The sequence below is a fragment of the Dendropsophus ebraccatus genome, chromosome 3 (assembly GCF_027789765.1).
Source record: "Dendropsophus ebraccatus isolate aDenEbr1 chromosome 3, aDenEbr1.pat, whole genome shotgun sequence".
Taxonomy (NCBI): domain Eukaryota; kingdom Metazoa; phylum Chordata; class Amphibia; order Anura; family Hylidae; genus Dendropsophus; species Dendropsophus ebraccatus.
In genome coordinates, this window is record NC_091456.1 from 162,282,702 (window position 1) to 162,296,828 (window position 14,127).

At 44.2% G+C, this 14,127-nt stretch overlaps 1 protein-coding gene across 1 annotated transcript; it reads right to left on the reverse strand.

Annotated features, from left to right (window-relative positions):
* Positions 1 to 4,003: 4,003 nt before the first annotated feature.
* KGD4 (alpha-ketoglutarate dehydrogenase subunit 4) lies at positions 4,004 to 9,057 on the reverse strand. The gene is made up of 4 exons (XM_069964717.1): positions 8,952 to 9,057; positions 7,234 to 7,297; positions 6,808 to 7,016; positions 4,004 to 4,250 (listed from the first exon to the last, which is right to left on the reverse strand). The coding sequence occupies exons 1-4, from the start codon at positions 8,988 to 8,990 to the stop codon at positions 4,233 to 4,235; spliced, it is 330 nt and encodes a 109-aa protein (XP_069820818.1). The 5' UTR covers positions 8,991 to 9,057; the 3' UTR covers positions 4,004 to 4,232.
* Positions 9,058 to 14,127: the final 5,070 nt, after the last annotated feature.

Below are 14,127 nucleotides of genomic sequence, written 5' to 3' on the forward strand. Positions count from 1 at the left end.
ATGGGGCGGGCTGCAGACAAACTCGCAGCAGGGATGTACATCCCTGCTGCGTGTTTGTCTGCCATTAAAAGCCTAGGGACGGGATCTGCAGCGAGTCTCGCTGCAAAAACGCAGCATGGAGACTCGCTGCAGACCCGCCAAGTGGGTTTGTAACCTAAAAGTTGTTTTTAGGACAATAACTGCATCACCTGCTGAACGGACAGATCATGGATTAAAAGCAGCTATACGAAGATACAAGGGGTTTGGAGGGTGGGGGGGGGGCAGGGCAGATTGTGGGTACAGAGTCACTTTAAACCTTAGCTCCATTTACTTAAATGAAAGTGAACTGCAAATAACCGCACCCAAACTGAGGACAGGAGAGGTGCTATTTCTGAAAAAAGGGGCTATGTTTTTTCAAGCCTGGACAACCCCTTTCCCTCCAGCATACATTCTGGGCCTTAATGCTAAAGTAATTTTTTCCATGGTCTCCTCCCAAACAGTGTAACTTTTTTTATTTTTCCATTAACATAGCTATGTACTGCTGCAAGGTACACGGTTACTGGAAGTACCATAGACAGTAAGGAATCCCGACGGATCACCCACCGAGGATTCCGCAGCTTGCCCCTGCTCGCATCTCCGCTGGTCTCATAGGCTTCATTCTATGGTTTGGTAGATTCCGCCGTCTGCCCGAAGAATGAACCCTCATTCCGTAGTGTGGACATACCCTAAGACACAGGGCAGAACTTACAATTTAAGTATTTGGGGTAGCTTAATGACATCTATGGTTGAGGTTGCGATGTCTAAAAGTTGGGGTGTTGTATATGCCCCACTTATGGACACACATACACAGCCCGGAATGGGTTAAGGTGATGCATGCAGTTGACCCTTCCTGACGTTGGGCACATACCTATATATGAATGTGATCTAGTGAGTGACACCATGTCAGCACAGTGTGGCGTGAATATTAGTGATGTTGAGTTATGCGATGTATCACTCTATAGCCACCCTGTTATGGCCCTCTGATATTTACTGTTGTTACCATCTTGGATGTGTTATGGTGCATTTACACAGAGAGATTTATCTGACAGATTTTGCAAGCAAAAGCCAGGAATGGATTTGAAAAGAAGATAGATCCCAATCTTTCCTTTATAACCTGATCTCTGTTTACAGTCTGTTCCTGGCTTTGGCTTTAAAGATCTGTCAGATAAATCTGTCTGTGTAAACGCACCATTACGTGCGGTCATGTGATATGGAGGGTTTAAGAAATTTTTGACCTGATCGGACACGGTTATCCATCATTTTTTTCTACTATAGTTTGTCTGACAGGGATCCACAGTCTGAATAAAATCTGCACCCTCGGGAAGCTTATGTGGATTTGATTGCTGTTGATTTACTTTTGTTTTTTGGTGGCAGTCCAAGTAGTTTTTTTTCATAGTTCACTGTGCTGTATAAATAATAAAATGTTATTGTAAGTTGTTGCTATGGACATGGCAATACCTAATGTTTTTTTTTTTTAATGGTTTACGTAGAAAAAGATAATGTAAATTATTTTATATACTTTCTTTGTAACTTGTTTCTTGTCCCACAAAGGAACAATTACAGAGATCATCAGAATCACTACTATAATACACTGCTCTAGTACCACTGTATCTGGTCATGCTGCAGACACCACCAGGCACTCAGGCATTGATGGCAGGCCTGGGAGCATTTACAAGGCCTCTGTCTGCCAAGGAGACCCATTGGCAGTGGTCATGTCACTGTGAAGCCGATGAGTAAGCAAGGTGAAGCATACTCTTTACATGTCATGTCACAACCTGACAGCATGTAAAGGATTCCTGGTAGATCCAGCAGACAGCCAAGCTCCCACGGGAGACCAGCACCACTTCAGCCGGTGAACGGCTGAGTGGGCTATCACCACCGAGACGGGCTTGTCTCGGTGGTAACAGCCTGCTCAGCCAATCACTGACCGCAGCATTGAACCATTTGAGTCAGTGACCAGCTGAGCTGGCTGTCACTACCGAGAGTCAGTGCGAAAAATTGTTATTTCATTTGAATTTTTACAATAATCATTTCATGTGAAGGCAATTGAAAAATTGTTCATGTGTCGTTGATTGCATCTTTTGAGCTGAACCTAAAATCTTTGCCCAAGATTAACATTTTAGCCATTCTTCGATCAATTCAAACCATAGTCTCCATTTCTTTCACATTTCAGTGGCCACATCAAGGGTATTGGAGATCATTTTAGCCTATAATTTGCTTCACTTCTCTGTGCTATTTTCCCCTATCCAGCCAAAATCCATTTTTCTGACACACAGATACACAGGGCCCAGACACACATCTGCAATATACAGTCTCTGTATATACAGACAGTATACTGCACACCAGATCTCATAGCTCCCAACATCACATTTCGTTATTATGTCGGGAGCTCCCAAACTGTTTAAATATTCACAGTACTGTACTGACAAAGCTATAACAATAACTGGATGCTGGACCAAACCAAGGCTGGTCCACTACATTAGGTACTATGTATTTGTTTTAGATACATTACAAACGATTCAGCTCATTGGAATACGCAGTAATCCTTGGTAGGTCCCTGGTAGGGACCAAAGGAAAGGGAGGACAATAAACAAGATTCATTGACTGAAACCAGTGCAGAACACAAACATGAGGCTAAAGCCCTAAACTAAAAACGAAATATATTCTGGAAAAACACTGGTCATATGGGCAATTCATATACTCGCCATCACATTAAAAGAATGTTGGGGGAATATTTATTAAAGGTGTACTCTGGCCAAAATTTACTGATAAGCACAAGATAGGTCATTGGTAACTAATTGGCAAGGTCTGGCACCCAGCACCTGCACCGATCAGCTGTCTGGCACCACACAACACACTGAACCGAGTTTGTGTCCATTCATTGTGTAGCGGTGGTGATGTGCAACTGCAGCTCAGGTCTTATTCAAGGGAATTCAAGCTGCAGTTGCACATCACCACTACTACACAATGAATTGGTGTGAGTGCCGGGTGTTGGCACCCCACCGGATCAGTTACTGACGAGCTACTGATTACAATAATCAGGTTAGAGACATTAACAGTAGTGCGACTTTACGTTGCATACATAAAATATTTTTTTTTAGCATGGATAAATGTGTGTAAGTGTCAGTATAGTGGAACTCAATATCACATGTAAGGAAGCCAGGTGATTCCTGCCTGAAAATATTTTTGGACTATATTAAAGCGAATGTACCACCGATTCTAATGGAAACGCGTCACAAAGGGGCTGGGGTTTCCTCCCACTGGGGGGTGCCTACAGTGCTTCAGCCCCGCCTGGTGCCCGGCACCGCCTTCCCCGTGCTGGCGCCGTTCTATTGATATGTTACACTTAAAGCGAATGTACCTGATGGCACATTCGTTTTAAATTGCCTGTAACATGGTTGTAAAGGAAGCCGCATTTACCATGTGTCCTTCTAATACATTTATATGGCAAGAGAACAGGACATATTTGGATTGCTCAATCTAGATATAAAGGGCAGGGAAATAATAGGGCCCCTTATACGCATCTGTAATTTGTAATGTGCAATCAGCTATGGACCAGTGCATGATTAAAGGGGTTATCCAGTGCTACTAAAACACGGCCACTTTCTTCCAGAGACAGCCGCGCTTTTGTCTCCAGTTTGGGCGGGGTTTTGCTGCTCAGTTCCATTAAAATGAATGGAGCTTAATTGCAAACCGCACCTGAACTGGAGACAAGAGTCGTGTTGTCTCTAAAAGAAAGTGGCCATGTTTTAGTAGCACTGGATAACCCCTTTAACATGATCCATGCATTCATCCAGAAAAATCTATCTATACTAGACTTTAGCCCCTTTTCCATGTGCACAGTCCATTGCTGTGGGCAGCTCACAGACAGCTGCCCACAATCACTGACCATGAACTACGAAGACAAACAGGGATGTGTAAAGAGCACAAACCCCCATGGGCAAAATCCTTGACTGCAGATTACAAGTAAACTCCAGGACTAAGATTACAAAACAATTCCTTTTAATTCGATAATTACATTTATACAAAATGTACTGATACATGTTCTATAGGTAAAAGGCTCCTGTAGATAGTAAGTGAATACAGAGGTGGAAAGCTTTCCATGTGTCACTTCTTCCTTTATTAAATCCTTTCATTTACAATTATGCAGAATTACACAGATCCAGGAAAGCTGTAACAGGTGTATACTGGAAGTGGTTTGGGTGGCCAATGTTTCATTCAGGACCTCCGCGCTGAAATACAGAACCAGAAAAGCAATGGTTACTTACTCTTTTCTTACACTTAAAATGTCAAGCAAACCTACCATTCTATTCTGATTGTAGATTTGTTTCATTCTATATCTATACATAATTGGGGATTGTGGGTTGGCCATCTTGCCTGAACATCTTGATAGCTAAGGAGTACTCTAACAAACAATTTTTCCGGATGCGGAACTGCATCTGAAACCTTGTTACATTTATGGAGATAATGGGGTACTTAATTTTTGATAGACAACATAATAAAGAGCCTATTACTACCTCATCGCACTCCCCCTGACCTCCTGTGGCATCTTCAGGTCACCTGATGAATGATTTCACTTCCAAAACAAGCTTGTCTCAGCAATGACAGCCCACTCAGCCAATCATTGGCCTCAGTGCTGTCCCACCTCAATCAGTGATTGGCTGAGTAAGCAGTCACTCATGCAGCGGATCGTTCAGCAGGGGACCCGGAGGCACCGCAGGAGGACACTGGGGAAATGTGGCAAGGTAAGAATAGCATCTTTATGTTGTAAATAAAGACAGCATTATATAAAAAGTTTAAAAGTACCCCTTTAAAACCTCCATGACATGAATAAAGTGGCAGAAGTCCGGAGTGCACCTCTTCTTGATACCGTTACTATATGTGATTGTTGCACCCCCAGCAGTAAGGGATTCGAGTGTAAGAGTTCAGCTATAGCAAGCTTCATTTGATAAGGTAGCTATAAAATATAAAGTGGTAACATTCAGAAGGAATAAGGTATTAACTTTTTATTGGCCTCTGTTAACGTTAAATGGATAGTTCAGCAAAAAAAAAAAAAAACCAAATTCTCACACATCAACTGATGCCAGATATTTGTAATTTACTTCTATTATAAAAAAAAACTCAAGTCTTCCAGTACTTAATAGCTGCTGTATGTCCTGCAGGACATGGAGAGCAGTAAAGGATTTCTACTGTTTTGGACAGTTCCTGACATGTACAGAGGTGGCAGCAGAGAGCAATGTGTCAGACTGGAAAGACTACACCACTTCCTGAAGGACATACAGCAGCTGATAAGTACTGGGAGACTTGAATTTTTTTTTTTTACAGAAGTAAATTACAAATCTATATAACTTTCTGGTACCAGCTGATTTCGAAGAAAATATTTTTTGCTGAACTACCCCTTTAATGCAGCACTTCCCAAAAGTGGGATAAGGGTCTCACTAATGAGGCCGGCTCCACTGCCAATCAGCTTTTTGGTACCTGCACTGCAGTGGGAACATCATTACCATGTTCTGGGTGGGGAGGCCCAGGTAGAAGAACACTGCACATTGTACTAAGAAAACCTGCCTGGCTTTGTTAGATTAACCCTTCAGAGAGGATTTTAGTGCTCCCGCTCAGTTATTGAGACCCTGAGGGCCCCAGCAATTTCTCATTCTCTCCCATTTCAGGGGTCAGGATCAGAGAACACTTAAATTTCCTTCCCCTTACATACTTGTCCAAACACAGGACAGAACATACCCCTCTCTGCTGTGCCATGACATAGTACTGCGGTGCACTGAGCAGGCTGGCACTGTGCTGGGTAATGATTTACAGTAACAATACTACAGATGGCATGTGGGGAGAATATTGAACCCATGCAAGGTCCTATGTGAGCAAAGAGCAAATAACAAAACAGCAGTGGAATCACATCAGAAAAGCAGCATATGTTATAGAGTAGGAGGAGCTGAGCAGATTGATATATATCCTCACGGGAAAAAAAGTCAGTATTAGGCTGGTTTCACACTACGTTTTTGCAATCCATTTTTTTGCAAAAAAAAAAAAAACAGCTGAAAAACGGATGGAAAAAACGGACGCAACTGTGTGCATCTGTTTTTCCCATTGACTTCCAATATAAAAAAAAACGGATCAAAATTGATCCGTTTTGATCCGATTTTTTTTTTTATAATGGAAGTCAATAAAAAAACGGATGCACACAGTTGCATCAGTTTTTCATCGGTTAGTGTAAACCCAGCCTAACTTAAAAATCGAAATCTCTGATGTTTCCATGCTAAGCAGTCCAGTCCATTGAGTGACACCGCCCACTGGACTCCTTATCACAGAATGATCAGGGATTTCCATTTTTTTTTCCAGGTTAGGGAGTCATTTTTGAATAATGATGTGATGTACAAATATGTTAGAGAGAGTACACAGGCTATGAAACGGACAGCGACTGTTTAATGTTGCCGGACAATAGTGCTTTAGCATAAGCCTTGATCTTAAAAGTCCAAGTGAGTAACATTACCAGCGACTTGCTCTCTTTACAACTAGGAGTAATCAGTGTAATATATTATGGCATATAAAGAGACCCTCCTGCTTCCAACATCAATGAGGCCTCTGTGATATATGAATCTCAGCCACAAGGTTCCCTCCGGCTACCATCATTTATCACCAATATCATAAGACTAGCAAATAATAGACATAAGGGGGAATTACTGATCAATCCTGTGTGCAGGCTCCACACAGACTAGTCTCTACATAGTGAGACCAGACCATTGTCAGGACTCAACAGCACGCCAGTTGTGGTTGTCTTACTTGTATATAGTCCATCTCCTCAGCAGATACAGCTTTTCTCCTGTATTTCTGAGGAAGTGACTTCAGTAGTTCGCTAGTGTCTGGAGAGCCATGTGCTTTATGGACCGGTGCAGGATTTGGGGCTCCCGGAGGGTTTTCACTGCTGGCCTGATGTGCTGTTATTGGTGGTGCGGTAAATGGGTAGATCATAGACTTCAAGGCTTCTTGTACTATGGATAAAAGAACATCAAAGACACTTAGGATTACCAATGGATGCCTGATATGTGTGTGTCACTATAATGTGATCTATGGAACTGTGTATGTAAGCTTATTATGGAATACAAAATTCCCATATTTCTGGAAGTAAAGTCAGCACATATTTATAACTAGGATTTAGCATGGTTGATGAATCAGAAAAAAATCTGCTGTAAATGCATCGGCCCTCACCATTTGGTTTTGGACTGCCTTTCCTATCGGGGAATCTAATGGCTGGCACATGCGGCTTCACAACCTGTATGAAAACAAAGACAAAATGAAAAAAATCATTTTCATAACAACTAACATAGAACTTCAGATTTTTTTTTTGGCTAATACACGGGTTTAATAAAGTTATATTACTTTGTAACAGGGGTGTAACTAGCGCGGTAGCAGCTATAGTGGTAATACACTAGGCCCCCTAAACCATCATCATTTGCAGCACCTGGTGGTCGAGCGGCCTTCAGGGTGCTGTAAATGTCCCTTTAAATGCACGCGTTCCTGGCGAGTACTTGCAGTTAAAGTGACTGTACCACCAGGCCCAGGCTGAAGCACTGGAGGAGGCCCGACCCACCCTTAGTGGGAGGAAACCCCAGCCCCTCTATGATAGGGTTCCATTGATTCTAATGGAGTCACGTCATGGAGGGGCTGGGGTTTCTTCCCACTAAGGGTGAGTCGGGCCGCCTCCAGTGCTTCAGCCTGGGCCTGGTGGTACAGTCACTTTAAAGGGGTTATCCAGCGCTACAAAAACATGGCCACTTTTCCCCCTACTGTTGTCTCCAGTTCAGGTGCAGTTTCCAATTAAGCTCCATTTACTTCAATGGAACTGAGTTTCAAAACCCCACCCAAACTGGAGACAACAGTAGGGGGAAAGTGGCCATGTTTGTGTAGCGCTGGATAACCCCTTTAAAGGGAATATACCATCAGACCCGGGCTGAAGAACTGGAGGGGACCGACCCACGCCCAGTGGGTGGAAACACCCGCCCTTCTATGATACGGCTTCATTAATTCTAATGGAGCAGTGTCATAGAGGGGCGGGAATTTCCTCCCACTGGGGGTGGTTTGGCCCACCCCCAGTGCTTCAGCTCGGGTGTGATGACTACCGTACAGCGATATACAGAGGGGGGTCCCCAAGCTAGCGTACATTTAAGTTACAATATACACTAGGTCTCTGGCGTATATTGTAGTAAATGGGTCTGTGCTTAGACCACACCCCTTTGCCAGAAGCCCCATCCACTTTTATTAACCAGCATAAAGTTGCCAATCAAGCAGGTCAGCACTCGCTTATTCAGCCGTGTAATAGGGCCCTAAGTGTGTCTGAGGAAAACTTCTATATAGAGTACTTGGGACTGTCTAATATTGCACGTAGAGGGAAGCAGCACTTGGGCTCTTCTCCCTGCTGGTTCTAGAGATCAGTTATAACAGTTTTTTTTGTAGTGACAGGTACAACAACAGAGGAGCAGCACAATACAGGATATTTATTATATGTATAGCACCAACCTATACTGCAGCAGTGTACAGTGATTGTCACCAATAAGGGGGATGTAATACCAGAGTTCTCCTGCAGAGGGCACAGCTGGATAGAACCCTGCTGGGATCACCCACAATGCACTGGGCAGCTGTCCGTACATACTGGGGTCTCACCATATAGCTCTATAGACCGGTCACCCTCGAGCTGTCTCTAGGCTACAACCCCATCATACACTGACAGCTGTCCGGACATGATCTGGAGGGCCAGGCTCCCAGTGTCACCCTGACGTCTCCTCTGCCAGGGTCACCTCCATTACCTGCTCATACAGCAGCGCACTCCTCCGCCCCTCTCACAGCTCCCTCCAGCAGACGGGCCTCCCCGGCCTCCGGGCACCGAGGACAAGACCCGGGACATCCCTCCCCTCTACTTCTCTTCTTACCTGAACGACCCTGCTGGCCGCCGCCATCTTACTCCCCATGGCGACCCCTAGCGGCACTTGCGCAGCCGGAAAGGGGAAGAGGCTGCGTCACGTGATAGTCGACAGTCACGTGTCACAGCGGCCGCTGCATATATATGTGAATGGTAAAGGCAAAAATACCATACCTCAGAAGGACATTTGATGACGTCATGCTGATGTGGGCGGGGCTATCCTCAGTCTGCTGCGTTTCTGTGCTTTTTTTTTCCTTCCAGGGAGATCAGCCAGGATAACTTTTCTATGAATAAAAGTGTTTATGAGATTGGATTTTATGTTGTTTATGTGTGTGTGTTTTTTTTCCCTCTCTGGTTTAGTAGTGAAAGCAGTCTGATGGTGTCCACTACAGATGCCCGAATTTGCAGTAGTCACAAAGCGGTTCACTAGCCTGTGCCGCTCCTCTCCGGGTGCCTGGAAAAGCTGGATCCAGTCCTGGAAAACTGTGAGAAGTTTCCCAGGACTGGATCTAGCTTTTCCAGGCACCTGGGGACTTCAAAGGCAGCCGACCACTGGGCCTAGCGAAGCGCTTTGTGGCTCCTGCAAATCATCCCTATTGTCCACTACTAAGGCCTCAGTCAGACTTCCATTGATTTTTCTGGGCCACAAAAGCCTCCGCTATTTTTTCTCTGCAATCCGTGGAAAATTATGTTTTTTTTCCACATCACGTCAATATGTATTCCATGTTCCTGAAGACCTGGGCGGCTGCTCAAGGGGGTGCATTCCCCACGATCCCATATCATCTAAGACCTGGCAGTGCATCCCCACAGATGACCCAACCTGGCAGCGCATCCCTATCAAACTCTGTCACTGGCCTCTGTGTCAATGATGTTCTCACTTGCAACCAGCCCCTAAGGACCCTATTCCACCGGACGATTATTGTTCAGATTATCGTAAAATCGTTCAAATTGAAATTGAATCGTTCGGTTGAAATGCAGTTAACGATTAACGACCGAACGAGAAATCGTTGATCGCTTTATAAGACCTGGAACTATTTTTATCGTTGCTCATTCGCAAAACGTTCGCATTGAATAAGACATTGTTCGGTCGTTCGCAATAGCGAATAAATAGAGAAGAAAAAACGATCGCAATAACGATCATAAGTAACGATTATCGTTCCATGGAAATGAGTGAACGTTTTCAGGTCTTTCGCAATAGCGGTCGTTTGAGATCGTTAACGATTATGCAAACTATAATCGTCTGGTGGAATAGGGCCCTAAGCCCAGACGGTCCCACTGTTCTAGGACACTAGTTCAGGCCTTTCTGTCCCTGCCTGCAATCAGCAACCTTTCCCTAATGTGAACACAGGTCGGAATCTGTGGATGTTTTCACCCCCTCCTGCTGTCTCAGTGATGTTCTGGCAGCCACCAGCTCCTCAGCACAGATGACCCGAGCGTTGTGCTCTGAAAAGGGCAGTTAGTAAAGTTTTCGGCCTACCTATCTCTCCTTGCCTGCAGCGCCAACCTCTCCTTACACTAACCAGCAGAAGAATGGCGGCATTATTATACACCAGGGTCATGTGTCCCACCTGACCAATCCCAGGTATGCCCCGAAATCAGCACAGCATTCCTTCAACAAACTTTATGGGAGAACGAACAGATACACAAACAAATGCGTTGGCACGAACACAGTGACTGTCCCACCAGGCCCAGGCTGAAGCACTGGAGGCGGGCCAACCCACCCTTAGTGGGAAGAAACCCCAGCCCCTCCATGACGTGACTCCATTAGAATCAATGGAACCCTATCATAGAGGGGGTAGGGTTTCCTCCCACTAAGGGTGGGTCGGGCCGCCTCCAGTGCTTCAGCCTGGGCCTGGTGGTACAGTCACTTTAACTGCAAGTACTCACCAGGAACAAGTGCATTTAAAGGGACATTTGCAGCACTCTGAAGGCCACTCATGGCCGGCGTTAGGGGGGGGCAAGCAGGGCAAATGCCCAGGGCCCCCATCCCCCAGGGGCCCCCTCCCGCAGTTCCAGTAGGAGAGGAGAGCACAGACAGCGTCCTGCAGCGTCTGGGAGTGATCCCTGGCTGCTGCCATCAGGGGTCACGCAGAGGCTGCAGGACGCTGGGCTGGTGTCTGCTCCGTGTGTGTAGCTCCCCCTCCCCCTCCCTCCAGCTCCTCTTACTGCACGTGACTTCCTGCTCTGGTGTGGAGCTGTCGGGACGATGGAGGAGAGGGCTGCCGGGTGAGGATGACAGCCTGCTGCTGCTGCTGCAAGGTACATGAGGGGGATGTACCACTACACCCAGCATGCTAGAGGGGGTAAGTATACTGTACATGTAGTGTGTAATGTGTATGAATGTAAGTGTATAATGCATGAATGTAGTGTGTGTTACATGTCCTGTGTATAGTGTGTGGACTGGATGGTTTGTATCTGTATAATGTGTTTTCGTGGATGTGTGTGTGTGTGTGTATATATATATATATATATAGCTGTGTGTGTGTATATATATATATATATATAGCTGTTTGTGATTGGCTGAATAAATCCTCACTATACACTACTGGAGTGCCGTCCTCGTGTTCAATTTTTATATATATATATATATATATATATATATATATATATATATAATGGTGTGTGTGTATATATATATATATATATATATATATATATATATTATATATATATATATAATGGTGTGTGTATATATATATATATATATATATATTATATATATATATATAAAATGGTGTGTGTGTGTGTGTGTATATATATATATATATATATATATATATATATAATGGTGTGTGTATATATATATATATATATATATATATATATATATAATGGTGTGTGTGTATTAGCACTGCTGACTCCAAGTGTTGAGGTGAATAGACTGTATATAGGAGCTGCAGCCATTCTCTGGCCTCATCAGTCCTATGTAATTGCTGCAGGTGACCACTGAGGCCGCTGATTGGCTGCAGCTCCTATGTATATAAGGCAATACGGTGAGAAAAAAAAATAAGGTGGTATTCAGTCCTTAGGTGGTGGTCACTGTATGGCGGTAATATTGGTCTGTATATAGAGTCATTATGTGGCGGTCACTCTTTGGCATTAATATTGCTCTGTATATAGTGTATATATAGTCATTACTGCCATAGATTGACTACCACATAATGACACTATATACAGACCAATATTACCGCCATACAGTGACCACCACATAATGACTATATACACTATATACAGACCAATAGTACAGCCATAGAGTGATCGCCACATAATATTGGTCTGGATACAGAGTCATTATGCAGTGGTCAATCTATGGCGGTAATATTGGTCTGTATATAGTGTGTATATAGAGTTATGTGGCGGTCACTCTATGGCGGTAATATTGGTCTGTATATAGTGTGTATATAGAGTTATGTGGCGGTCACTCTATGGCGGTAATATTGGTCTGTATATAGTGTGTATATAGAGTTATGTGGTGGTCACTGTATGGCAGTAATATTGGTCTGTATATAGAGTTATTATGTGGTGGTCAGTCTATGGCGGTAATATTGGTCTGTATATAGAGCCATTATGCGGTGGTCACTCTTTGGCAATAATATTGGTCTGTATAAAGTGTATATATAGTCATTACTGCCATAGATTGACCACCACATAATGATATTGCCAAATTGCCGCCATACAGTGACCACCACATAATGACTCTATATATAAACTATATACAGACCAAAAGTACAGCCATAGAGTTACAGACACATAATATTGGTCTGTATACAGTGTATATAGAGTCATTCATTATACAGTGGTCAGTCTATAGCGGTAATATTGGTCTGTATATAGTGTATATAAAGAGTCATGCGGTGGTCACTCTATGGTGGTAATATTGGTCTGTATATAGTGTATATAAAGTCATTATGGGGCGGTCACTTTATGGTGGTAATATTGGCCTATATATAGTGTGTTTTCTTCAATAACGGTATGGAGGTAATATTTGGTCCTGATTATAGTGATTTTTTTATTTTATTTTTTTAATGCAATTCATATAAATAGTTCTTGTGTTTACACCACTAGCGGCAGTCCTGGCATGTAGTGGCAGTCCCATAATGTAGCGGCAGTCCCATAATGTAGCGGCAGTCCCAGAATGTAGCGGCAGTCCCAGAATGTAGCGGCAGTCCCAGAATGTAGCGGCAGTCCTGCCATGTAGGGGCAGTCCCATAATGTAGGGGCAGTCCCATAATGTAGCGGCAGTCCCGGCATGTAGGGGCAGTCCCGGCATGTAGCGGCAGTCCCGACATGTAGCGGCAGTCCTGACATGTAGCGGCAGTCCTGACATGTAGCGGCAGTCCCGACATGTAGCGGCAGACCCATAATGTAGCTGCAGTCCTGACATGTAGCGGCAGTCCTGGCATATAGCGGCAGTCCCGGCATGTAACCTTCTGAACTGAGTAAGGGCCCTAATACATGGAGCGAAAATTGTCCGAATCAGGACGCTATCGCTCTGAGAGGACACTGGGGAACATGATCAGGTAGTATATATCACAGACAAGGCCTGAGGACACCGGGGGACCTTAATCAGGTAGTATATATCTTTATTGTTTACTATATACAGCAAGGATTGCACACACATCACTAATGATATACTGTATATATACACATAGGGGGGGAAATTTATCAAACATGGTGTAAAATGAAACTTGCTCAGTTGCCCCTAGCAACCAATCAGATTCCACCTTTCATTACTCACATTCTAAGTAGGTGGAATCTGATTGGTTGCTAGGGGCAACTGAGCCAATTCTTCTTTACACCAGTTTGATAAATCTCCTCCATAGCTTTTGCTGCATCATAAAAGAGCCATGTAGTAGGCTCTCTAAGCGAGCTCCATTCTACCAGATTGGCGCTCGCTTCTGCGGAATATCAGGCCGTGTAATACGGCCTTAAAAGTGGCCGTATGCTTCCAATAACTGCTGGCTGAACAATCCTTCAGCTGACAATTATCTGTCCCATCCGGTCCCGTCCTCCCCATACACAGAAATTTGGCACATCTGAGTGTTCCTGTGTTCTCTATGAGAGGGGAAAGCCATAGCCATACAGATCTGATGCCGGCTTATCTCTCTGAGAACAAAGAGGTTGGGCGTTGATTTTCCATCAAGCTCGACCCCCTATGTCCACTGATATCATCTGTCAGAGGACTG

Bases quoted from the DNA above. Each gene is read 5' to 3' on its own strand.
- KGD4 (XM_069964717.1), bottom strand. From the start codon at position 8,990: ATGGGGAGTAAGATGGCGGCGGCCAGCAGGGTCGTTCAG. The intron at 7,298-8,951 runs GTAAGAAGAGAA...GTTTTCATACAG, and splicing joins CGGCCAGCAGGGTCGTTCAG to GTTGTGAAGCCGCATGTGCC. The intron at 7,017-7,233 runs GTGAGGGCCGAT...TTTTATCCATAG, and splicing joins AGGCAGTCCAAAACCAAATG to TACAAGAAGCCTTGAAGTCT.